Below are 27,526 nucleotides of genomic sequence, written 5' to 3' on the forward strand. Positions count from 1 at the left end.
GATCCATTTCAATACCCTCGTTGGAAATTCTGTAGCCAAGATAGTCTAATTGGGTTTGGTGAAATTCACATTTCGACAATTTGGCATAAAATTTGGCATTCAATAGTTTCTTTAACACTTCTCTCACCAGCTTTATGTGATCAGTCATATTCGTGCTGTATATCAGGATATCATCAAGATATACCAAAACCCCTTTGTACAAGTGATCATATAGGACTTCATTAATCAACTGCATAAATACAGCTGGGGCCCCCTGTAGTCCAAATGTCATGACTTTAAACTGAAAGCTTCCCATAGGACAGTTGAAGGCAGTTTTCCACTCGACTCCCTCTTATATTCTCACCCGGTAGTATGCCTCTCTCAGGTCTAACTTAGTGAAGACACACCCCTTAGCCAGATGGGTCAATAAATCCTTTAGGAGGGGGAGGGGGTATTTATTTTCCACACTCACAGCGTTGAAACCCTTATAGTCTATGCAGAGACGAAGAGACCCATCTTTTTTCTCTTTGAACAACACAGGGGCTCCCACGGTAGATCTGGCCCGTTCAATAAACCCCCTCGCTAGGTTTTTGTTCATGTATCGCTGCATCTCCTCCATTTCGAGGGGGGACATAGCATACATCCTCGGTCATGGAAGTTTGGCTCCAGGCACCAGTTCGATGGAGCAGTCGTTGGGTCTGTGAGGAGGTAGGGCATCACATTCTTTTTCACTGAATGCCTCTGCCAGGTCGCAGTATTCCTTGGGGATGACAGGTTCGCCTGGAGGCAGTGAGGTGGCCATGTGCGCTCGCTCATTGGTGGCCTAAGATGCCCAGCAACATCTGTTGACTCAATGGGGGGGATCAGGCCCTATAGGTAGTCTCACAGTTCTCATTCCTTTCTCCAACCAGATAAACGGCTTCCATTTGTCTAACCAGGCTAGTCCTAGGATCACCGCCTCTGTCATTTTTGGAGACACCAGGAAGCGAATAAACTCCCAGTGTGCAGCTATTTCTAGGTGTAAAGGCTTGGTTAATTGTGTGACAAGAGTCCCTTCCGGAGCTTCCGGTACGGGGCGACGGCGATGGCGGCTACTCAGTAGCCGTCCAGCTGGGAAGGTGTTAGAACCGCGGAGCGCAGCGTGTATCAGCTGGCCCGCGGTTCGGAATCCCCTTCCCGGGCAAAGGGAAGGGGCAGAGAACGCAGGAGTAGAGGTAGAACCCCTGAACCCCCTCTGGATTTATTTCTAGAGGGGGTGGAAGGAGTGTTCCCTCGGAGCTCCTGCTGATCTCCGCCTCCCAGCTGTTTTTGCTTCCTTGGAAGCAAAAGAAACCGCCGCCTCTATCTCCGCGATTACAGCGTCTTGGTGAGTAACTTTTGAAGCGGACAGAGCGGTTTAAAGGATTCTTTTTTTTTAGTCTAGTGTTTTATTTCTTTCTTTTAGTTAGTTTTGGCTATCTTTCCTTTGTTCTTTCTTGCTGGCATGGAGAGAGAAAATAAGATGGCGTTTTGAAAGTGTCGGAGTTTTTTTTTTTTTTGTCTCTTTGTTCTTAAAGTACTGGACTTAAATGACTGTCTCTGATCTCTTTGTTCTTGGTTTTGGATTTTCCTTTTGATTTTTTTCTTTTTTCTTTTTTGGACTTTTAAGGATTACAGTATTTTTGCTTTTTTTAAAATTCTGTTTCCCTCCTCCCCTTTTTTGGGGGGAGAAGGGAAGAGAGAACTGTATTTCATAAAATGGCTTCAAAGAGACAGCCGCCTTCTATAACATCTAAGGTGGTTTCCTCTCCCACAACTCTAATTGCACAACAATTACAACAACAACCCAAACATGTACCACCGACCCAGTCACCACCCTCCCCTCCTTTGCCAGGCCTGTCAGCACAAGAGATTAAAGGTATAATGGGAGATGCTGTATCCCAAATCAGAGATGAAATGAAGCAACTTGTTACACAGATTAAATCTGAAATTAAAGAAGAGTTAAGTGGGATGAAGGTTTCATTAGAAGACAATAATACCATCTTGCAGCAAGATATAGTTGCAGCTGTATCAGGCTTGGCTACGGTGGTGGTGAAGCTGGACTCGAGAGTGGAGGAAGTGGCAGACAAAGTTGACTCTTTTGAGGATAAATTCCAAGATATGGAAAGGAAGATGGAGATTTCACAAGAAGACATCCTTATGTCTCAGTATAGAGAAATGGAGTATGCCCTGAGGATCAGGGGTCTCAAGGAAGACATGAATCAAGACTTGATGGAGATGGTGCTTACTGATTTAGCTGCTGCTATGAATATGGATAAAGGAGAATTACGCAGAGAAGTTGAAAAAATTTATAGAGTTAACTCCTGGATTGCGAAGCAGAAGAATTTGCCTAGAGATGTTGTGATTTATTTTACAAAGAAGTCTCTGCGCAACGAAATTATACAAGCTTTTTATAATAAGAGATTCCAGATTGCTGCCCAAGATATCATCATTTTAAAGGAAATCCCATTAAAAATTTTAAGAAACAGGAAAGATTTTGCTTTCCTAGTTAATGAGCCTAAAGCCAGATTGATGCCATTTAGATGGGAAATCCCGACGGGTATTGTTCTGAGCCATGCGGGGATGCGTTATAGGCTGAATACGGTTGATAAAGCTAAAGAGTTCTACAGTACGGTCCTGGGTGCAGGCTCAGCTTCATCTGTCCAGAAACCTTTGAGTGGCAAAGAGTTGGAACAGCAATCTGAAGCATTAGGTCTGGTCTCTGCTGGGATGCTGCAAGCTGAATGGCAATGTCATACAGAGGTTAAAGAGCAGAGGATGACCCGTGCAGCATATAGACGTAAGGAGAAGGAGCAACACAAGAGAGAGACTAAAGAATCTTCTTCCGAAAGTGTTTCATTGCCGGTGGGAGGAGCAAGACCCAAGAGTTCTGCAATAGATGCAGCAATGGCAGATCTCCAGGGAATCTGTTCCGGGCTCCTGGCTAAGGGAGATGGCAAAGTTCCTGACCTGGAATGTTAACGGTTTGAATTCCCCACAGAAAAGAAGGAAAATTTTTTACTATTTAAAGCAACATAACAATGATGTTATTTGCCTACAGGAAACTCATATTTTACTTAAAGATCAGAAGTATCTAGTTAATGCCCATCTGGGATCTCATTTTGTATCTTCTGCTCCTGGGAAAAAGGGGGGAGTGGTTATCTATGTGAAGCAAAATTTACCAGCTTGTTTGGTAGAATCAGATCCCCAAGGAAGATATGTGATGATTGAACTTGGTTTATATGGTAAGAAAATACTTATAGTGGGACTATATGCACCAAATCAGCAACAGGAACAATTTTATAGATTGTTACATCAAAAAATAACTTTGCTGGACTATAGATCCGTGGTACTAATGGGTGATTGGAATGGTGTCTTAGATATACAAAGTGATAAGAAAGGTTCTTCTCCTCTTTTTAAACAGGCAAAATTACCTAAAGCTTTTTTTGACATGAAGGAGGATTGGGAATTAAGGGATTACTGGCGGGAATGTAATCAAGAGGAGAGAGACTTTACCTTTTTTTCAGATAGACACCAATCCTTTTCAAGAATTGACTTCTTTTTTTATTACAACGGACTTATACAATAGAGTAAAGAATGTAAAGATTTTTCCTAGATTGTTGACGGATCATAGTCCAGTTTGGATGGAGCTGATTCAAGAAAAAGAGGAGAGAAGATCCTGGAGGGTGAATGAAAACTTATTCAGACAAGAAAAGAATGTTCAAAAGTTAAAGGAATGTTTAAAGGATTATTTTGCTTTAAATATGTATAAGGGGACTTCAATGTCAATGGTATGGGATGCAGGTAAAGCATTTATGCGTGGGATTTTGATAAAAATGAATAACTTTCATAAGCAAAAGCAGACTCAGAAACGTAAAGAATTGGAAGATGAAATTAAATTAAAAGAAAAGTCTTTGATTTTAAATCCTTCAGATGAAAGTATTAAAGAATCTATAAAGTTGTTAAGAACACAATTTAATATGTTGCTGGCGGATCAAGCTGCAACTAACTTATTGTTTATGAAACAAAATACATTTTGTAATTCCAACAAACCAGGGAGATGGTTGGCTTATCAATTAAGAAAGAAACAGAGACAGAGAATAATAGATAAAATAAATTATAAGGGTAAATTAGTTTTTCAGAAGGAATTGATCAAGAAATCCTTTTTAGACTATTATCAAAAACTATACAAATCTACTAATGTGCAAATCTTAGATATAAACAAATACTTAAGCGAGGTTAGTTTTCCCAAACTGACAGAGGACCAGAAAAATGAAATTAATGGTTTAATTACTAAAGAGGAAATTGAGATAGCAATTAAACAATTGAAATCAGGGAAAGCACCGGGTACGGATGGGTTGACAGCTGTTTATTATAAAGCTTTAATGGAGGAGATGATCCAACCATTAGGTGATCTTTTTAATGATATCTTACAGGGCTCAGAGATTCCTCCTTCATGGCGTAGTGCTTTCATATCTTTGATTCCAAAGGAGGATCAAGATCTTACTTTCCCAAAGAATTATAGACCTATATCTCTTTTAAATGTTGACTATAAGATATTTGTTAAAATCCTAGTAAATAGGTTTATGAGGGTTGTGCATCATCTTGTGCATAAAGATCAATCTGGGTTTATAACTGGTAGGTACATGAAAAATAATGTTAGACAAATCATTAATTTATTAGAATATCTAGACAAGAACAACCAAGTCCCCGCAGGGCTGATATTTTTAGATGCTGAAAAAGCCTTTGATCAACTGAATTGGAATTTTATGTTAAGAGTAATTGAAGAAATGAATTTTGGTGAAAAGATATCACAAGCTCTTATGGTAATATATCAAAAACAAACGGCACAACTTATTGTCAATGGAGGTTTGTCAGAGGTTTTTACAATAGAGAAAGGTACTAGGCAGGGATGTCCATTATCACCGTTGTTGTTTGTTCTAACACTGGAAATACTGTTGATCAAAATTCGAGAGTCGCAGGAAATTAAAGGAATAGAAGTTAACAAAAAAGAATACAAGTTAAGAGCTTTTGCGGACGACTTGGTGGTTACTTTGTCGCAACCTACCCATTCTGTAGTAAAGTTATTACAGTTGATCCATCACTATGGTTTGGTTTCGGGTTTTAAGATTAATGTTAATAAGACTAAAATCCTACCTAAAATTATGACTATCCAGGAGAAGCAGACTTTGGTTAACTTGACGGGCTTTGAAATTGTTAATAAGGTAAAATACTTGGGGGTGATGTTATCTGTTTCTAATGCAAAATTATTTAAAAATAACTATGAAAGGTTGTGGGCTAGTGTACAGAAGGACTTGAAGAATTGGGAGAAGTTGCAATTATCTCTCATGGGAAGAATTGCAGTGATAAAAATGAATATTCTACCCAAGTTTCTTTTTTTGTTCCAAATGTTACCGATTTTGAAGAATGAGATTAATTTAAGTGAATGGCAGAAAGGCGTCAATAAATTCATTTGGGCAGGGAAAAAACCAAGGGTTAAGTTTAAAATCATGCAAGACTTCCGTGAGAGAGGTGGACTCAAGGTACCAAATTTGAAATTATATTATGATGCGGTGGTTTTAACACTAATTAGTGACTGGGTAAATTTGACAAATCTTGAGATACTCCATCTAGAGGGATGGGATTTACTTTTTGGTTGGCATGCCTATTTAATATTCAATAAAAAAGTGGATTGGGCTTTTAAATCTCATATTATAAGAATTTCCTTACTTAGGATTTGGAGAAAATATTATAAAGGTGATTTTAAAGTACCATTATGGGCTATACCTTGGCATGCGATAGAAGGAATAAAAAGAGGTGTTAAAATGGACATGGTGTCTTATAGACAGCTACTCAGATGGGAGGGACAAAATTGGCAGTTAAAATCACGGGAAGAGTTAGCACAAGAAAATATTATTTATTCTTGGTTTCAATATAGGCAATTAGTAGATAGATGGAAGGTGGATTGTAAGGTGGGTTTTCTTAGAGAAGATGAAAATTTTATTAAGCAAGTGAAGGATCAAAGACAAACTCATATTAAGAGAATTTATGGGGTTCTAGTTGAATTGGACTCAGAAACGGAATTAATTAAAGATTGTATGATTAGATGGGCGCAGAACTTTAGTGAACCAGTCCATTGGATACCTGGGAAACCATTTGGGTGAGAAATGTCAAATTTACACAAGCACAGAATTTAAGGGAGAATTTTTATAAAATGTTTTATAGATGGCACCTTGATCCACAAAAAATGTCTTTCATGTACCCTGACTTACAGCCTAAATGTTGGAGATGTGGTTGTTTGGATGCTACCTATTATCACATTTGGTGGTCGTGTAGAGAGATAAAAGCATTCTGGATTAAGATATGGTGGAATATTCAGAGAATTTTTAGAAGGAGGGTAAAATTTACTCCACAATTATTTTTGCTAGGCATAGTTACTGATTGTGATACAAAGGAGGTTATATTGATGTTAAATTTGATTATAGCCGCAAGGCTGTTAGTAGGACAATACTGGAAGAAGGAATCTTTGCCTACAATGCAGGAATGGTTCCTTAAAGTGTCTTATTTGGCGGAAATGGCAAAGATTTCGGCTTTCTTAAAGGAACAAACGCAAGAGAAATTTCTTGCAGTTTGGGATAAATGGATAAAATTTATACAATTTAAATTGGATATAAAAAATATCACATAGCTTTTTCATAACTTTTACTTTTATATATATATACATATATCTCAGTGTTATATTTTCTTTTTTTTTATATAAATATATAACCTTTTTAATTCTTTTTTAATTAAGCCTATATTCTGCTCTGGGAAGCTCAGGGGGGGGAAGGGGGTGGGTGTTTTTGGGGCGGGTTGGGGAAGGGGACTTTTGTTATGTCATGTTTAGCTTTTTTGTATATGTTGTTTTTCGTTTTTGTATTGTTATTTTGTTTTTTTTGTAAAAATTTATAAAAATTTTCAATAAAAAAAAAAGAGTCCCTTCCATCAGGGAGCCATCGGCTTGCTCAAACCTCACCGGTTTGGAAAGCTGTTTTGCCCGTATGTCCATTTTCATGGCAAATGGCAGACTAATAATGCAGTGGGTGCAACCCAAATCAATTAGTAAGTTCAAGTCCATTTGTGTCCCAGACTTAGGGATTATAAGTTTGGCGGTCAGTTAAAAAGGCGGGATTTGTCAACTCACCATCGGGTCGTTCTCTCCTTCATCGTCGCTGTCAAAGAAGGGTAGAGCAGGGGCGGGTCCACCTGGAGTCCCGGCGTCCTCCTGTGGGGGGGGTGTAACCTGGGCGACAGGTTCCTGCATGAGTCGGTTGGATTTTTCTCTCGTTAGCCGCTGAGCAGGTTTCTTTCGCATTGCTGGTTCTGGTCTGCTCTACAGTCAGGGGTAGGGGACTAGAAAGGTGGCCACTCGATGTCCTCCTTGTCCACACCGGAAACACTTGAAGGAAGGGCGTGTAGATGGCCGGAGTCTCTCAGCCATTGCAATAGTTGAAGGCTTTCGTGGGGGTGATTGCTGCCTGGGTAGCTCTGGTTGGTGCTCGGGTTCATGTGGGGGAAGCTTCTTATAGCGAGAGCTTATCATCTAACTTCATGGCTGTCTGCTACCACTCCTGTAGCCAATCAGGTACTTCTCGATAGATGCAGGCCTGAGAGAGGTGATCGTCTAATCCCTCAATGAAGTAATGGATGAGGGACTGCTCAGCCACCCCTCTATTCGACCTGCTATCTTGCAGAATTCTCACACGTACTCCAGGGCAGGCCTCCCGGCTTGTTTTATTTTGTGAATTTGTCCTGCTGCTTTGAGACCAATGGATGGGTCCTCAAATCGTTCTCTCAGACTTAAGAGAAAGAGGTGGGGATCTTCCAATTTGGGGGCTTGCTCACTATATAAATTGTTCACCCATTCAGATGCTTCTCCCTCTAGGTTGGACGCAATGACATCGACCATGGCCCCTGGTTCCAGGTAGAGATAGGCCCAGCGATTTAAGTGAGAACACACTTGGTTGAGGAAAAAAATCAGCTTCTCTGGGTCCCGATCGAAGGTTGCTTTGAAGGGTGGTGCGAACAAAGGCTGCTGTGGGCCCCATCCTGCCTGCTGATCCAATGGCTGCTGGGCCCTCTGTAGTTGACGTGGTGCCTCCAGTTGCTGTTGGCCCCATCCTGGCTGCAGATTTATGCCCAAGGGTTGAATGTTTGGGGGCTGTGGCCAATCTCCTTGCTGTGGCTGTTCTCCCACCAGCTGCTGATCTCCTGGCTTCTGTACCACCCCAAGGCATTGCAAGGCCTCTATTAGCTGTGACAAGTTCAGAGGACATGGATCAGCCACCTGCTGGGGAACCCAATCTCCCAATTGCTGCAGAGGACTCAGACTGGGATTCTCACTCTCTTCAGGGCTGGAGTCCCTCGCAGGAATATCTGCAATGTAAGGGCTGTAGGCTTCTCTCTGTAGGAATTGATTTCTGGGTTTCATGTCTGAGTCTTGAAATCATTCCAATGACTCACCCATAACTTTGGTATCTGTCTGTTCTGCTTTTGAAGTCTTTGCTCTCAGCTGGGAAACCTGCCAGATTCCTCTCTCCCCCGGCTTGCCGGCTGATGCTCCCTCCCCCCAGGGAAACTGTTGCAGCCAGGGGGCTAGCCTCAGGCAATCTTTCTTTCTCCATAATGAGATCTCCCCGAATCTTTACCAGCTCCCCTCAAGCATAGAGGAAATGGATGGGGCCCGGGACCCCAGGTCGTTTGAAAAGGATTGAGATCTTAGCATGTTGTTATGGTTCCGGCTAATGAAACACTTCAAAGAACTTCCAGGCATTGGTTTCCCTAAAAGTCTTTTATTGCTTCAAAATGTTGGCAGAGGCATACAAAGTTTTATGCTAAGATCTGAGTTCTCTTCCTCTGAGCAGTTAAATTATCAGCATGTTCCCTCCCTAAATTAGCTGTCATATATCACATTATCCAATTAGTGTGAAGGTCAAAGGTTTCCTTCCTCTTTCTTTCCCCCTGGCTTTGCCCCCACCCTCTTCTGCTCTGTATTAACCTCAAAAATACCAGACAGTTCTGCATATTGTCAAAGCAAGAATATACAATATTTGCAGCACTGACACCCAATGAGCGAGCGCACATGGCTGTCTCACTGCCTCCAGGCGAACCAGTCATCCCCAATGAATACTGGGAGCTGGCGGAGGCATTTAGTGAAAAACAATATGATGCCCTACCCCCTCACAGACCCAATGACTGCTCCATCGAACTGGTGCCAGGAGCCAAACTCCCATGACCGAGAATGTATGCCATGTCCCCCTTGAAATGGAGGAGATGCAGCGATATGTGAACAAAAACCTAGCGAGGGGGTTTATTGAACGGGCCAAATCTATTGTGGGAGCCCCTGTGTTGTTCAAAGAGAAAAAAGATGGGTCTCTTCGTCTCTTCATAGACTATAAGGGTTTCAACGCTGTGAGTGTGGAAAATAAATACCCCCTCCCCCTCCTAAAGGATTTATTGACCCATCTGGCTAAGGGGAGTGTCTTCACTAAATTAGTCCTAAGAGAGGCATATTATCAGATGAGAATAAAAGAGGGAGACGAGTGGAAAACTGCCTTCAACTGTTCTATGGGGAGCTATTAGTTTAAAGTCATGCCATTTGGACTACAGGGGGCCCCAGCCGTATTTATGCAGTTGATTAATGAAGTCCTATATGATCACGTGTACAAAGGGGTTTTGGTGTATCTTGATGATATTCTGATATACAGCCAGATATTACATATTTTATTCCTGTTCTTTTCGTTTTTCCTACCTAAAAATACCCATTGTTTCCCTTATCAACAATAAAAACTTTTCAACTGCACATTTTTTTTCTCATGTTAGGTAGCAAAACAGAGAGGTTTGTCTCTCTTCTGAGTGACAGTATGGCCAAATGGCAGCCGCTTCCACAAGTCCACCGCATGGCCCAGGGAGGAAGCCAGGCCCCACTGAAAATAACGGCTGCTACCAGACACAGTCCCAAGGGCCAGGGATGCACACCCTCCCCTCCTTCCCCAACGTGAGAATCTGAAATCTTAGAAAGAGAGAGGAGGGTGTCAGGCGTGCAGGGACCCAGTGAGAGGGAGAAAAAGCCCGTGGAGACCCTGGGGTGGGAAAGAACTGGGCAGCACAAGGGTTGGGAAACAGAGCACAGGGTGGGGGAGGCCTAGAGATGCCTACAACAGGCAAACCTGGGCCTGCACTAGGCCTCCAAGAGATTTCCCAACCCTGAGGTAGACAGTGTTCCACTTAGTGACTGACACATTCAATTAATGGCTGCATCAGAGAGATCAGGGTAGTCTCACTTAATGGCCGTTGCAACATGCAACCATAATTGCAAGGTCCATGACAGGACCTTTTCTATGCTAGCTGAGGAATTCTGGGGCTCAAAATATGGAGGAAACCAAGGTAGAAGGCCTGAAACACCACATGTGGGACTTATATAATCAATATACAAAACTATCACCCAGAAGCCTTTCTGAGATCCACAACTTCTACAAAAGGAAATATCCACTAGCTGCTGCTACTAACCAGAATTTGGCAGTTAGCCCTCTTCCATTTTCCTTTTCTCTCCACCTACAAGTCTAATCCTGAGAGATGTTTGAGTAAAAAGATTCAGACAACAATTCAAATAGTCAATTTCTCAACTACAGTTTCAATGGCAGATCACAAATGAATTTCAAGCCTTTTCTAAATTCTTCAACTTTTGCCTCATATGGATTTCCTTGTATGCAATAAGGGATGATTTATGAGTGAAGTAACGTGCAAAGAGTAGACATTTTAAAGATTTATTCCCTATGTGAATCCTCTGGTGTGTCACCAGGTGGGAATTCTGACTAAAACGTCTCCCACAAGCACGACATTCAAAGGGTTTCTCTCCTGTGTGAGTCCTCTAATGCAGTGGTTCTCAATCTGTGGGTCGGGACCCCATTTGGGGTCGAACGACCATTTCACGGGGGTCACCAAACAACGCAGTCCGCCATTTTTTTCCCCTTTTCCTTAGCTGGGCTACTCCCTTTTATTCTATTGGCTTTTGAAAGCCAATAGAACAGACTCTCTTGAATAGAGTCTAATTCTATTGGCTTTCAAAAGCCAATAGGAATTGTTCAGGCTGTCTCTGCCCTGCTGAGCCCACCAAAAGTCCCATTCTGCAAACGGTGCTGGACCAGTTGAGTAGTCCTCGACTTACGACCGGTTGAGTAGTCCTCGACTTACAACCGGTTGGGGGTCGTGGCATTAAAAAGGTTGAGAACCACTGCTCTAATGTTTCACAAGGCTGGAATTCTGACTGAAACTGTTCCCACAATCAGGACATTCAAATGGTTTCTCTCCTGTGTGAATCCTCTTGTGTCTCACCAGGTTGGAATTCTGATTGAAACTTTCCCTACAATCAGGACATTCAAAGGGTTTCTCTCCTGTGTGAGTACTCTGGTGGTTCACAAGGCTGGAATTCTGACTGACACTTTTCCCACAACAGGACATTCAAAAGGTTTTTCTCCTGTGTGTCCTCTGGTGTACCACAATGCTGGAATTCTCACTGAAACTTTTCCCACAATCAGGAGATTCAAAGGGTTTCTCTCCTGTGTGAGTCCTGTGGTGGGACACCAGTCTGGAATTGTGACTGAAACTTTTCCCACAATAAATACATTCAAAGGGTTTCTCTCCTGTGTGAGTCCTCTGGTGTATCATCAGGCTGGAATTGCGACTGAAACTTTTCCCACAATAAATACATTCAAAGGGTTTCTCTCCTGTATGAGTCCTCTGGTGTACCACAATGCTGGAATCCTCACTGAAACGTTTCCCACAATCAAGACATTCAAACGGTTTCTTTCCTGTGTGAGTCCTCTGGTGTGTCACCAGGTAGGAATAACAACTGAAACTTTTTCCACAATCAGGACATTCAAAGGGTTTCTCTCCTGTGTGAATCGTCTGGTGTATTACAAGGCTGGAATTCTGACTGAAACTTTTCCCACAATCAGGACATTCAAACGGTTTCTCTCCTGTGTGAGTCCTCTGGTGGGTCACCAAGTGGGAATTGTGACTGAAACTTTTCCTACAATCAGGACATTCAAAGGGTTTCTCTCCTGTGTGAGTCCTCTGGTGGTTCACAAGGCTGGAATTCTGACTGAAACTTTTCCCACAAACAGGACATTCAAAGGGTTTCTCTCCTGTGTGATTCCTCTTGTGTATCACCAGGCTAGAATTGCGACTGAAACTTTTTCCACAATCAAGACATTCAAAGGGTTTCTCTCCTGTGTGAGTCCTCTGGTGTATCACCAGGCTGGAATTGCGACTGAAACTTTTCCCACAATAAATACATTGAAAGGGTTTGTCTCCTGTGTGAGTCCTCTGGTGCATCACTAGGTGGGAATTGCAAAAGAAACTTTTCCCACAATCAGGACATTCAAAAGGTTTCTCTCCTGTGTGAGTCCTCTGGTGTCTCACTAGGTGGGAATTCCAACTGAAACCTTTCCCACAATCAGGACATTCAAAGGGTTTCTCTCCTGTGTGAGTCCTCTGGTGTATCACCAGGGTGGAATTGCGACTGAAACTTTTCCCACAATAAATACATTCAAAGGGTTTCTCTCCTGTGTGAGTCCTCTGGTGGATCACAAGCTTGGAATTCTCACTGAAACGTTTCCCACAATCAAGACATTCAAACGGTTTCTTTCCTGTGTGAGTCCTCTGGTGTGTCACCAGGTAGGAATAACAACTGAAACTTTTTCCACAATCAGGACATTCAAAGAGTTTCTCTCCTGTGTGAATCGTCTGGTGTATTACAAGGCTGGAACTCTGACTGAAACTTTTCCCACAATCAGGACATTCAAACGGTTTCTCTCCTGTGTGAGTCCTCTGGTGAGTCACCAAGTGGGAATTGTGACTGAAACTTTTCCTACAATCAGGACATTCAAAGGGTTTCTCTCCTGTGTGAGTCCTCTGGTGGTTCACAAGGCTGGAATGCTGACTGAAACCTTTCCCACAAACAGGACATTCAAAGGGTTTCTCTCCTGTGTGAGTCCTCTGGTGGTTCACAAGGCTGGAATTCTGACTGAAACTTTTCCCACAAACAGGACATTCAAAGGGTTTCTCTCCTCTGTGTGTACTCTGGTGATTCACCAGAGAAGAATCACGACTGAAACTTTTCCCACAATCAGGACATTCAAAGGGTTTCTCTCCTGTGTGATTCCTCTTGTGTATCACCAGGCTAGAATTGCAACTGAAACTTTTTCCACAATCAAGACATTCAAAGGGTTTCTCTCCTGTGTGAGTCCTCTGGTGTATCACCAGGCTGGAATTGCGACTGAAACTTTTCCCACAATAAATACATTGAAAGGGTTTGTCTCCTGTGTGAGTCCTCTGGTGCATCACTAGGTGGGAATTGCAACAGAAACTTTTCCCACAATCAGGACATTCAAAAGGTTTCTCTCCTGTGTGAGTCCTCTGGTGTCTCACTAGGTGGGAATTCCAACTGAAACCTTTCCCACAATCAGGACATTCAAAGGGTTTCTCTCCTGTGTGAGTCCTCTGGTGTATCACCAGGGTGGAATTGCGACTGAAACTTTTCCCACAATAAATACATTCAAAGGGTTTCTCTCCTGTGTGAGTCCTCTGGTGGATCACAAGCTTGGAATTCTCACTGAAACGTTTCCCACAATCAGGACATTCATAGGGTTTCTCTCCTGTGTGAGTCCTCTGGTGTCTCACCAGATGGGAATTTCTATTGAAACTTTTCCCACAATGAGGACATTCAAAGTGTTTCTCTTCTGTGTATGACCTATGGTGCCTCATGACATGGGAATTTCTAATGAAACTTTCACACAATCAGTACAGTCATACGTTTTCTCTCTGCTATGAATCCTCTGATGTATCACCACGTTGCCATGCTCACTAAAGCATTTACTGCACTAGGAGTGCTTTTATGGCTTTTCTCTTGTGTAGCTCTTTCCATGAACCACAAGGGAGCTGTTCTGACTAAAGCTTTTGCCAAAATCAGATGATTTGTATGGTTTTTATCCTGTGTGGCTCCTCTTGTGCATAATCAGTTGTGATTTGCAATCTATGCTTTTCTAACAATAGACACAACTATGGAGCTTTTCCACAGCTGATATTCTTGAGAAAGTCAAAAGTATGGATAATCCCTTGTTTAGTGGTATTTTCATTCAAGTCGTTCTCTTCCTCACAGTGCGAGGCCTGTACGACTCTGCTCTACTCACCTTTTCCTCCAACTGACTTCCAGATATTTCATTCTTTTAATGAATGAAAAATAATCTCCCTTCTCTTTTCATGTAAAGTATCCTTGAGTTCTGAAAAATCTACTTATTCCAGTTTGAAATCTTTCTTGATTTTCTCTCTTTTTTTCTAAGAGCTGCTGGAGGAGGACAATTGTGTGGTTTTCTGAAGGAAATGGAAAATATTTTGATTTCTGGCTCGGTTTGCTTTCCTTTTCAGTGTTGCATGTTATTCTTAGCTGTCCAGAGTGATCTTCTTGCCATCCTCTTTTCTATAAGATTTAAAGAAAAGTGCAACTTTAATTTTTATAAAATGGTGAGAGGTGTGAAAAAAGAAAAAAAGTATACATTACAATGAAAACGCAAACGTGCCACAATGATAGAATAATCTCTTACATTATTTATGATTCATCTGATACATGGAATACTACCAACATCTATGTTCAAATATCCATTCAATCAAATTCAGGTTGGGTAAAATTTGGGTAAAATTTCTTGTTGACTTCGGTCAATCATAAATGCTTAGGAACACAAAAGGTTATCATCAAATACATCTGGAAGTGATGGGGATAGATTATATATTTCCAGATATATGCATAAAGAGAGAAATACAGATACACACCTACAAATGTGTATATGGAGAAAATCTATGTCTTTCAATCCTGGAAATATGTCCCAAAATAGTTTACAGTCAAAGCTTTTGAGCTAATTTTAGAGATGTGGCGGCTTTAACTGATGGATAACAGAATAACAGACTTGGAAGGGACCTTGAAGGAAGAAGGAAGAATTTTAATGGTGGAAATGACGATAAATCAAAAAAAGATGTTGATAATAGCAATATATGCACCAAATAATAAACAAGAAATATTTTATCAAAAACTACACAGGAAAATATTGGAAATGGAATATCAAAATATTTGTTTAGTAGGAGGCTTTAACACAATTGTGAATGAAAAATTAGATTACAAAAGTAGTAAAGTAGGAAAAAAAGGAAGAAAGATTACCTAAAGTGTTTGTTAAAATGGCAGAAGAAATCTGCGTACAGAATGTCTGGAAAGAAATGAACCCCAAAATAGACACAAATCATGGTCTAGAATTGATATGATATGGATGTCCCCTAAATTGTTGTTGTTGTTAGTTGCGAAGTCGTGTCTGATTCATCGCGACCCCACGGACAATGTTCCTCCAGACCTTCCTGTCCTCTACCATCTTCTCTAGTCTATTTAAGCTCATGCTTACTGCTTCAGTGACTCCATCCAGCTATCTCATTCTCTGTCATCCTCTTCTTCTATTGTCCTCAATCTTTCCCAGCATTAGGCTCTTCTCCAGTGAGTCCTTTCTTCTCATTAGATGGCCAAAGTACTGGAGTTTTAACTTCAGGATCTGGCCTTCTAAAAAACAATCAGAGTTGATCTCCTCTAGGACTGACCGGTTTGATCGCTTTGCAGTCCAGGGGATTCACAGGAATCTTCTCCAGCACCGTAGTTCTAAGGCCTTAATTCTTTTGTGCTCAGCCTTTCTTATAGTCCAACTTTCATTGCAACTGGGAAAACCATGGCTTTGATTATACGTACTTTTGTTGGTAGGGTGATGTTTCTGATTTTTAGTATGCTGTCTAGATTTGCCATAGCTTTCCTCCCGAGGAGCAAGCGTCTTTTCATTTCTTGGCTGCAGTCCCCATCTGTGGTGATCTTTGAGCCCAGAAAAATAAAATCTGTCACTACCTCCATTTCTTCCCCATCTATTTGCCAAGAATTGAGAGGGCCGGACGCCATGATCTTGGTTTTCTTGATGTTGAGTTTCAAGCCAACTTTTGCATTCTCCTTTTTCACCCGCATCAAGAGGCTCTTTAGTTCCTCTTCACTTTGTGCCATTAGACTGGTATCATCTGCATATCTTAGGTTGTTGATATTTCTCCCGGCAATCTTAATTCCAACCTTTGATTCATCTAGCCCTGCCTTTCTCATGATGTGCTCTGCATATAAGATAAGTAGGCAGGGCGACAGAATACAGCCTTGCCAGACTCCTTTCCCAATTTTGAACCAATTCGTGGTTCCGTCTCCAGTTCTCACTGTTGCTTCTTGACCCGCATATAGGTTTCTCAAAAGACAAATAAGATGGTCTGGTACTCCCCTCTCTTTAAGAACTTGCCACAATTTGTTGTGATCCACACAACCAAAGGCTTTAGCCTAGTCCAGCGGTTCTCAACCTATGGGTCGCGACCCCATTTGGGGTCGATCGACCTCTTTTCGGGGGTCGCCAAAGGTGGCGATCCGCCATTTTGTCCCCTCCGGGGGTGCGCTGCGCCTCCGGGGGGGGGTGCCGCGCACGCGCGCCGCACGTGGTGGTGGCGGCGTGCCTCCGGGGGGCGCCGCCGCGCATGCGCACCGCGCATGGGGGCGGCACTGCGCCTCTGGGGGTGGTGCCGCGCATGCGCACCGCGCACGGGGCCCCGCCCCCATGCGCACCGTGCCACGTATGCGCATAACGTTTGTGTGACGGGGGTCGCCGTCACACAAACGTTGAGAATCGCTGGCCTAGTCAATGAAGTAGAAGTAGTTTTCTGGAATTCCCTAGCTTTCTCCATGATCCAGCGTATGTTGCCAATTTGATCTCTAGTTCCTCTGCCTCTTTGAAATCCTGCCTGTACGTCTGGAAGTTCTCGATCCACATACTGGAGTCTAGCTTGTAGGATTTTAAGCATAACTTTACTTGCATGTGAAATGAGTGCAATGGTGCGATAGTTTGAACATTCTTTGGCATGGCCTTTCTTTGGAATTGGAATGTAAACTGACCTTTTCCAATCCTGTGGCCACTGTTGTTTTCCAAATTTGCTGGCAAATTGAGTGTAGCGCTTTTATTGCATCGTCTTTTAAAATTTTGAATAGCTCAGCTGGAATACTGTCACCTCCACTAGCTTTGTTGTTGCTCAACTTTCCTAAGGCCCATTTAACTTCACATTCTGTATGGCTTGAGGTCAGTGACCACCCCATTGTGGTTATCAGGGACGCTAAGCTTGTACTTGTATAGTTCTCTTCTTAATCTCTTAATCTCTTCTGCCTGTTAGGTCCCTGCCATTTTGGTCCTTTATCATGCCCTTCTTTGCATGAAACATTCCCTTCATATCTCCAATTTTCTTGAAAAGATCTCTGGTTCTTCCTACTGTTCTCTTCTATTTCTTTGCACTGTTCATTTAAGAGGGCATTCTTATTTCTTCTATCTATTCTCTGGAATTCTGCATTCAGTTGGGTGTATCTTTCTCTTTCTCCCTTGGCTTTCACTTCCCTTCTTTCCTCAGCTATTTGCAAAGCTTCCTCAGCCATTTTGCTTTCTTGCATTTCTTTTTCTTTGGGATGGTTTTAGTTGCTACCTCTTGTACAATCTTGCGAACCTCCGTCCATAGTTCTTCAGGCACTCTATCAAATCTAATTCCTTAAATCTATTTGTCACCTCTACTGTATTATATATACTACTGTATATTAATCAGGGATATGATTTACCGTATATGCCGGGGTACAAGGCGACCCGGCGTATAAGATGACCCCCGTCTTTGTTGCCGAGTCGCATTCCTAGAACATCGTCTTATACACCAGAAACTACCAGTATTTCCGGCGTATAAGACGACCGTCTTTGGCGCCGATTTTAACGCTTGTGGAAGTTGCCTTGTACGCCGGCATATACGGTAGTTCATATCTGAGTGGCCTAGTGTTTTTCCCTACTTTCTTCAATTTAAGCCTAAATTTTGCAATGAGAAGCTCATGATCTGACCCACAGTCAGCTCCTGGTCTTGTTTTTACTGATTGTATAGAGCTTCTCTATCTTTGGCTGCGGAGCACATAGTCAATCTGATTTCTGTGTTGACCGTCTGGTGATGTCCATGTGTAGAGATGTCTCTTGGGTTGTTGGAAAAGAGTATATGCTATGACCATCGTATTCTCTTAGTAAAATTCTATCAGCCTGTGCCCTGCTTCATTTTGTACTCCAAGGCCAAACTTGCCTGTTATTCTGTTTATCGTTTGGCTTCCTACTTTAGCATTTCAATCCCCCATGATGATAAGGACATCATTTTTTGGTGTTGATTCTATAAGGTGCTGTATGGCTTCATAGAACCGGTCAATTTCATCCTCTTCAGCAGTAGTAGTTGTTCGTCAATTCCTAAGATGTCGATCTTCAGTTTTGTCATCTCTTGTTTGACCATATCCAGTTTGCCTTGATTCATGGATCTTACATTCCAGGTTCCTGTGGAGAAAAGATCTTTAGAGCATCAGACTTTCCTTTCACCACCAGATGCATCCACAGCTGAGCGTCCTTTCAGCTTTGGCCCAGTCACTTCACTCTTTCTGGCGCTACTAGTACTAGCCCTCTGCTCTTCCCCAGTAGGATATTGGACACCTTCCGACCTGAGGGGCTCATCTTTCAGCATCATATCTTTTTGCTTTTTGATACTGTCTGTGGGGTTTTCACGGCAAAGATACTGGAGTAGGTTGCCATTTCCTTCCCCAGTGGATCACATTTTGTGAGAACTCTCTGCTATGGCCTGTCTGTCTTGGGTGGCCCTGCTCAGCATAGCTCATAGCTTCATTGAATTGAGCAAGCCCCTTCACCACAACAAGGCAGTAATCCATGAAAGGGGCCCCCTAAATTAAGAACTAATATACATGACGTTGAGATAGAACCCAATATTTGGGCTGACCATTATCTGATAAAGCTGAGTTGAACAAGAGTAAAGAAGAAATAAAGGTGGACATGGAATCAACTCTTATTAAAGGAGAAAGAATTTCAGAAAGAGCAGTAAAGGAAATGGAGTTCTTTTTCAAAGAAAATAAAAAAGAAGACACTTCACTCCAGTACAAATGGGATACAGCCAAAGCATACTTCAGAGGATTAGCTATAACTTATACGGCTGAAAAGAATAAAGAGAAAAAGCCACATCGTACAACGTTAAGGGAAGAGTTTAAAAAATTGGAGCTAGAACTTCAAAAAGATCCACAAAAAAACTCTTGAAGGACAAATGGAGATAATTAAACATAAACTAAACCTAATAAAGTCAGAAGAGTTGGCTCAACAAATCAGAAGAGCAAAACAATTTTTTTTCTAAAATGCAAATAAACTGGGAAGATGGCAGGGTTCTCAAGGAACTGGCAGATGTGATCTCAGAACCATTGAACTATATTTTTCAAAGATCCTGGAGCACTGGGGAACTACTGGAGGACTGGAAAAGAGCTGATGTGGTTCCCATCTTCAAAAAAGGAAAAAAAATGGACCCAGGAAATTACAGACCTATCAGCCTGACCTCAATACCTGGGAAGATTCTGGAAAAGATAATCAAACAACGAATCAGTGAACACCTAGAGGCAAACAAAGTCATTACTAAAAGCCAACATGGATTTGTCAAAAACAGATCATGCCAGACAAATCTTATCCATTCTTTGATGAAGTGACAAAATTAGTGGATCAGAGGAATGCTGTGGATATAATTTACTTGGACTTCAGTAAGGCATTTGATAAAGTAGATCACAACCTACTACTTGATAAGATGTATCAGAAAATATGAGCCAGCAGTGTGCTGCAGCTGCCAAAAAAGCCAACACAGTGCTAGGCTGCATTAACAGAGAGATAGAATCAAGATCACATGAAGTATTAATACCACTTTACAATGCCTTGGTAAGGCCACACTTGGAATACTGCATCCAGTTTTGGTCACCACGATGTAAAAAAATTGTTGAGACTCTAGAAAGAATACAGAGAAGAGCAACAAAGATGATTAGGGGACTGGAGGCTAAAGCATACAGTCAGGTCCAGAAATATTGGGACATCGACACAATTCGAACATCTTTGGCTCTATACACCACAATGGAGTTGGAATGAAACAAACACAATGTGCTTTAACTGCAGACTGTCAGCTTTAATTTGAGGGTATGTACATCCAACTCAGACGAACGGGGTAGGACTTACAGCAGTTTGCATATGTGCCTCCCACTTGTTAAGGGACCAAAGATAATGGGACAAAATAATAATCATAAATCAAACTTTCCCTTCTTAATACTTGGTTGCAAATCCTTTGCAGTCAATCACAGCCTGAAGTCTGGAATACATAGACATCACCAGATGCTGGTTTTCATCCCTGGTGATGCTCTGCCAGGCCTCTACTGCAACTGTCTTCAGTTCCTGCTTGTTCTTGGGGCATTTTCTCTTCAGTTTTGTCTTCAGCAAGTGAAATGCATCCTCAATGGGAGGATGATTGACTTGGCCATTGCATAACATTTCACTTCTGTCCCTTCACAAACTCTTTGGTTGCTTTTGCAGTATGCTTTGGGTCACTGTTCATCTGCACTGTGAAGCGCCGTCCAATGAGTTCTGCAGCATTTGGCTGAATGTGAGCAGATAATATTGCCCGAAACACTTCAGAATTCATCCTGCTGCTTTTGTCAGCAGTCACATCATCAATAAATACAAGAGAACCAGTTCCATTGGCAGCCATACATGCCCACGCCATGACACTACCACCACCATCCTTCACTGATAGGTGGTATGCTTAGGATCATGAACAGTTCCTTTCCTTCTCCATACTCATGTCTTCCCATCACTCTGGTGCAAGTTGATCTTGGTCTCATCTGTCCATAGGATCTTGTTCCAGAACTGTGAAGGCTTTGTTAGATGTTGTTTGGCAAACTCTAATCTGGCCTTCCTATTTTTGAGGCTCACCAATGGTTTACATCTTGTGGTGAACCCTCTGTATTCATTCTGGTGAAGTCTTGTCTTGATTGTTGACTTTGACACACATACACCTACCTCCTGGAGAGTGTTCTTGATCTGGCCAACTGTTGTGAAGGGTGTTTTCTTCACCAGGGAAAGAATTCTTCGGTCATCCATCACAGTTGTTTTCTGTGGTCTCCCGTGTCTTTTGGTGTTCCTTCTTTTTGAGAATATTCCAAACAGTTGTTTTGGCCACGCCTAATGTTCTTGCTATCTCTCTGATGGGTTTGTTTTGTTTCTTCAGCCTAATGATGGCTTGCTTCACTGATAGTGACAGCTCTTTGGATCTCATCTTGAGAGTTGACAGCAACAGATTCCAAATGCAAATAGCACACTTGAAATGAACTCTGGGCCTTTTATCTGCACATTGTAATTGGGGTAATGAGGGAATATCACACACCTGGCCATGGAACAGCTGAGAAGCCAATTGTCCCATTACCTTTGGTCCCTTAACAAATGGGAGGCACATATGCACACTGCTGTAAGTCCTACCCCGTTCATCTGAGTTGGATGTACATACCCTCAAATTAAAACTGACAGTCTGCAGTTAAAGCACATTGTGTTTGTTTCATTCCAACTCCATTGTGGTGGTGCATAGAGCCAAAGATGTTCAAATTGTGTCGATGTCCCAATATTTCTGGACCTGACTGTATAAGGAAAGGCTGCTGGAATTGGGTATGTCTAGTTTAATGAAGAGAAAGATGAGGGGGGACATGATAACAATGTTCCAATATCTCAGGGGCTGCCACAAAGAAGAGGGAGTCAAGCTATTTTTCAAAGCGCCTGAAGGCAGGAACTAACCTAGAACTAAGGAGAAACTTCCTGACAGTTAGAACAATTAACCAGTGGAACAACCTGCCTCCAGAAGTGGTGAATGTTCCAACACTGGAAGTTTTTAAGAAGAAACTGGACAGCCATTTGTTTGGAATAGTATAGGGTTTCCTGCCTGAACAGCGGGTTGGACTAGATGACCTCCAAGGTCCCTTCCAACATCATCATCATTATTATTATTATTATTATTATTATTAATGCAGATTTAACCAAATCATGTGAGATAAATTGAAAAAAGAGAGAGAGAAAAAGTTGATAAACAAATTACAAGATGAGAAGGGGTGTTGGTCTTACCTGAACGCCTTTTCTCAGTACGGAGATGGATAATCCACGGATGGGTTTTCTCTGTCTGCCTGCTCTTGAGACCAAGTAGCCAAAGCTTGACACGCCCCCACTTCCTGTGGAGTCCATTCTTAACGAGGGCGAATTGGCTGATGATTGACGAGGTATTGGCTCTCAGCTCCCTACTAGCGGCCTGCTGGCCTTGGGGTGGGTGTGGATTATCCATCTCCGTACTGAGAAAAGGCGTTCAGGTAAGACCAACGCCCCTTCTCCAGTACAGGAGATGGATAATCCACGGATGGGACGTACCAAAGCCTCACTGTCCCAAGGGGTGGGAAACAGATAAGGCCGGTAGATTGATCTCTGAGACAACTTGCTGGAGGACCCTCCTACCAAAGGAGGCGTCCGCCGATGCAAAGCGGTCTATCTTGTAGTGTCGTATAAACGGGGAAGGCGAGGACCATGTCGCGGCCCTGCAAACTTCCTCGATTGACGCCTGGGTAGCCCATGCCGCCGAAGTTGCAGCGCTTCGGGTGGAATGGGCTGTGAGATGACTTGGGGGCGGCAGGGATGATACATTGTAAGCTTCTGCGATACAGCTTCGGATCCACCTTCCAATGGTGCCCGCGGAAACTTTCCGCCCCAAGGTGCCCGCTTGGAAGGACACAAATAGGGCCTCCGATTTGCGGAAGGGTTCTGTACGCTTTATATAACGCCGCAAGGCTCTGCGGACGTCCAATGTATGCCACTGCCGCTCCCGGTCATGTGTTGGATTTGGACAGAAGTTTGGGAGAATTACTTCCTGTGTCCTGTGAAAGAGTGAATTCACCTTCGGTATGAAGGCAGGATCTAACCTAAGGACCACCCTGTCCTTGTGGAAAATGCATAGGTCGTTTCTGACTGACAGTGCGGCCAGTTCCGAAATTCGTCTGGCCGATGTGATGGCAATCAGGAACGCCACCTTTAGCGACAGGTGTCGCAAGGAAACAGTCGCCAATGGTTCAAATGGTGACCGAGTGCGTGAAGGACTCGCGGTAGTTCCCAGGACGGGTACCTGTGAATTACTGGAGGTCTGGTGTTATAGGCGCCCTTGATAAAGGCGCGGATCCTGGGGTGGTGAGCTAAGGGAACCGAATCCGTGCAGGTGAGGAGGGTGGACAAGGCCGCCACTTGCCTGCGGATGGTCGCGGGGGCGAGGCCTCTGTCTAGTCCCTCCAAGAGGTAATCTACTATCTGAGGGATGTAGAGTTTGTGTAAGTCAAACTGCCGTTCCCTGCACCAAAGGCAAAAATTTTTCCAAGTGGAGTCATAAATGCGGTTTGTTGCCGGACGGCGTGAAGCTTGAATTATGGTAATGGCCCCGGGAGAGAATAGTTCCTGTGCCATTATCTGGCGCTCAAGTGCCAGGCGGTCAGTTGTAACCATTGGGGTTCCGGGTGACTGATGGTTCCCTGGTGTAGGGACACTTGATGAGGGGGAATGTTCCATGGGGGCGACTGAGACAGGTTCATCAGGTCGGCGAACCACGGTCTCTGTGGCCAATATGGTGCTACTAGGATCACTTCTGCCCGCTCCTGAATCAGCTTTCGGATGACCGCCGGTATGAGTGGTAGTGGGGGAAAGGCATAAAGCAGACCCTGAGGCCACTGAGTTCTCAGAGCGTCCGTCCCCTCTGCTCGCGGGTTGAAGTAACGAGAGTAAAATCTGGGGAGCTGGGCATTGTCTGATGATGCGAACAGATCGAGGATCGGGTACCCGAACTTGCGGGAGATGTCTAGGAACAAGTTCGGGTGTAGCCCCCACTCCGAAGGGTCCACTGTGGTGCGGCTTAGGAAGTCCGCTTGCTGGTTGTTGACCCCCGATATGTGTTCCGCTTTTAGTGACTTCAGATTGGGCTCTACCCAGCTGAATAGGAGTCGTGACTCTGTCATCAGGGTTTTTGATCTGGTCCCCCCCTGCCGATTGATGTGCGCCTTGGCTGCTACGTTGTCTGTTAGGACTAGAACGTGGTGGCCTCTGATTCTGTCTTTGAATTGTTGCAAGGCTAGGTGGATAGCCCTGAGTTCTAGCCAGTTGATGTTGTTTCTCAGATCCGTGGCGGACCAACGTCCCTGTACAAACTGGGAGTCCAGATGGGCTCCCCAACCATACAGACTGGCGTCTGTAGTGATGGTAACTCTGACTGGTTCCTTGAAGGGTGACCCCTTGGTCACGGCCCGAGAGCACCACCAGCGTAGCGCCCTGCGGATTTGTGCCGTGACCCTGACTAGGTGGTTGGATGCGCTGGTGTTCTGCCGTTGGTACGGGAGCAGAAACCACTGTAGTTCCCGTAGGTGGAGCCTGGCCCAGGGTACAATGGCTATGGCCGATACCATCTTGCCCAATAATTGGGAAAGTGTTAGTATCGGAACTGAACGTTGCCTGTGAACCCAGCGAGCCAGTTCCCTGATGCCGGCCACCCGGTCTTGGGAGAGATAGACCATACAGTTGGTTGTGTCTATCATGGCCCCCAGATGCAGCAGCCTGGACGAGGGAACTGTCTGGCTCTTCTGAAAGTTTACTGAGAATCCGTGTAATTGGAGGACGCGAATGACGGTCCTTACGTCCGCCTGAGCTGTCTGTAGGGATGTTGCTTGGATTAGTATGTCGTCTAGGTAACATTGGACGCGTATTGGGATTTTTCTCAGTTTGGCGGCTACCGCTGCTAGTATCTTGGTAAATACCCTGGGTGCCGAAGATAGACCGAAGGGGAGAGCTCTGTATTGGAAGTGTTTTCCTCCGTAACAGGAACGTAGGAACCGGCAGTGGTTTGGGTGGATGGGGATGTGAAGGTAGGCTTCCGTGAGGTCTATCGATGCCAGGAAGTCTCCTTCTCTGATGCTTCCCAGGATGGACTGAAGGGATTGCATCTTGAATTTTTTGTATGTGATGTAGCGGTTGAGGTTTTTTAGGTCCAGGATTGCCCTCCATCCTCCTGAAGTCTTTGGAACCACGAAGAGGATGGAGTAAAATCCTCTGCCTCTGTATTCCGCTGGGACCGGTTCTATGGCTTGAATGTCCAACAGGTGTTGGATGGCCTCCTGCATGAGTTTGCATTTGGTGGGGTTCCTGGAGACCGAGCAGTTGATGAGTCGGTCTGGGGGTGTGACCAGGAACTCCAGGGACAGCCCGGACTGGATGGTTTGTAGTACCCAGTTGTCCGTGGAGGTCTGCTCCCACTGGTGGAAGAAGTGAGCTAGTCTTCCTCCAATGGGTAGGTCTATGTAGGAGTCATTTTGTCTTCCGGTACGGACGACCCGTTCCACGAAAGGGTCGTCTCGACTGGTTTTGTTGTCTGGGCTGGAACCCCGGTCTGTCGTAGGGGCGGCCGTACAGTTTGTTCTGCCTGGGAGTGAATGGCTTGGGTGCCTGACTGATAGGCGTGGTTGTCTGTTGGCGAAAGGACTGCCTACGAAAGTAAGGTGTGGTACGTTTGTCTGACCTTTTGTTCAAGTGTGCCATGACCTTCCGCTTGTCTTTGTTCTCTACAAGATAGGGGTCCAAGGCCTCCCCAAACAGACCGTTGCTTGAGTAAGGGGCGGTCGCTAGCCGCCACTTAGCCTTGGTGTCAGCTTGCCAGTGTTTTAGCCATAGCATTCTCCTGGCAATTATGTTGGATGCTATGGATCTGGATGAAAAAATGGCCGATTGGAACGTTGCGTCTGCAGCGTATTCCGTGGCTGCTACCATCTTAGCCAGGTCCTGGTGTGTTCGTATGTCCTCCATAGGAACTATGGTTTGTAGTTGTTGCAACCAGATGAGGGTGGCCCGGACAAAAAAGGAGGCCGAGGTGGCTGCTTTGATGGCCCATGCCGCTGTCTGGTGGGTTTTGCGAAAGGCTTGTTCCCACTTTTTGTCATCTGCCTTAAGGGCCTCCACTAGGTCCCCAGCCATGGCTGTCTGGGAGACCAAGGGGGTCCAGGCTTCATCTACTTTAGGAATTTCTAAGGCCTCATTGAGGTCTGTGGCAGTGCTGTATAATTTTTTTTCCGTACCACTCACTGATGGGAAGGAAGCGGGAGAGTCCCATGGCTTCTTGATCCCTTTCAGGAAAATGGCGGGGCAAGGTATATGGTGTTGCGTTGTCACCTTTTCTACGAATACGGGTCTGGATGTGGTGGCCGGTGTCGCTTGCGGCTGAGAAAACTGATCCGTCCCCATGTCTGCAATGGCTGTGGCCTTGCGTAGTATCGTGAGGAAGCGGGTGGGATTAAATAATCCCCCTGAGGGGGAAGTTCCTCATCCTCTGACATAGAGATCCCAGGTTGATCCTCCTCTTGTGGTGAAGAATAACCACTCATGGAGGACTGGGCCGGGGAGACGGGTTCCTGAATGCCTGAGGACTCTGAGGGGAGTTCCGAGTGTGGCATGGCTGAGATGGAGGGCCCCTGGTCGTGGTGGGCGGAGCGCTGTGCTAGGGCTCGGTCCACCACTTTGGTTAATAGGGCCTCTAGCCGTCCATCTGCCCAGATGTCCCCTATGTCATTACCTTTGGGTGTGGTGACCGCAGGTGGAGAGTTGGACTCAGTGGTTGTGCCTGCCGCCGTGGTTGTTTGTTGGGCTGATGTAGATGGCGGATCCAGTGGTTGCGGTGTTCCTGGAATGGACCACGCGCTCTGGGTTGATGTGGATGGACCCAATGGTAATTCCATCTCGGTGGCCGCTATTTGAACCAATTCCAATTGGGCCTGCCTCTGCGCTCTGGAGAACTCCTTCTCCAGGGCCTGGTGCCTACGGCTGGCTTGCTTTTCCGCCAACTTGGAGGGCCTCTTGAGTGAGTGTTTTGTCTTCGCTTTGCACTTGCCTGCCGCCTTCTGGTCAGAAGGTGTGTTGCAGCCGTAATTGGGAGGTGGAGGGGTCGTGCTCATGGATTGAGGCAACGAGGGTCCCTCCATTCCGCTTGAGCAGTCCCAGAAAAACTGAGAAGACGCTCAGGCAGGCAAGTATTGGCGGGAGCGAAATTGTAACAAGTACCAGGACTGTTCCCCTGATCACCCGACCACAACAAAAATATTCTCTCTGGGCTAAGGTCACGGTAGCTGAGGGAGGTACCGAAGGCACGTTTGGAACCACTCTTTGGGTTCCGCCCGGAGGCCTTAGGTGACCAGGCAACGTGCACCAGTAGAAAAAGGAAAAGGGAGGCAAAAAATATCAGTGGCGACCTCAAAAGGGTCTGTAGGCCTGACTTAATACACAGCAGGTATCAAATGGCGGTCACCTAGAGCGGAATTTATTCTTATTAATACTATTACTATTATACTAATAATAGGAACAACAACAATAATAAAATAATAATAATAATAACAACAACAACAATAGTGGTGATGATGATAATATTGTGTGTTCTGTCTTTAGGCCTGTTGGCCCTGCAGTCG

The 27,526-nt window shown here is 44.2% G+C and overlaps 2 protein-coding genes across 12 annotated transcripts in view; both read right to left on the minus strand.

Moving 5' to 3' along the window:
• Window positions 1–27,526, minus strand: part of LOC120298244 (zinc finger and SCAN domain-containing protein 2-like) — a 105,691-nt gene that overhangs the window by 74,163 nt on the left and 4,002 nt on the right. For 7 of the 11 annotated variants that reach the window (XR_005554011.1, XR_005554014.1, XR_005554012.1 and 4 more), the window contains one exon: window positions 14,229–14,515. The exons of the other annotated variants lie outside the window; for them this stretch is intronic. The gene's annotated coding sequence lies outside the window, so the exon portion shown is untranslated. The remainder of the gene's footprint in view (window positions 1–14,228; window positions 14,516–27,526) is intronic. 11 annotated transcript variants of the gene reach the window in all.
• On the minus strand, window positions 11,399–14,221 carry LOC120298241 (zinc finger protein 850-like). The gene has a single exon (XM_039321745.1). The coding sequence runs from the start codon at window positions 13,801–13,803 to the stop codon at window positions 11,497–11,499; it is 2,307 nt and encodes a 768-aa protein (XP_039177679.1). The 5' UTR covers window positions 13,804–14,221; the 3' UTR covers window positions 11,399–11,496.

The sequence above is a fragment of the Crotalus tigris genome, unplaced genomic scaffold, assembly GCF_016545835.1.
Source record: "Crotalus tigris isolate CLP2741 ecotype Arizona unplaced genomic scaffold, ASM1654583v1 scf7180000023825.297174, whole genome shotgun sequence".
NCBI classification, from domain to species: Eukaryota; Metazoa; Chordata; class Lepidosauria; order Squamata; family Viperidae; genus Crotalus; species Crotalus tigris.

Excerpts from the sequence above, each read along its gene's own strand:
- LOC120298241 (XM_039321745.1), bottom strand. The coding sequence starts at position 13,803 with ATGAGGCACCATAGGTCATACACAGAAGAGAAACACTTTGAATGTCCT.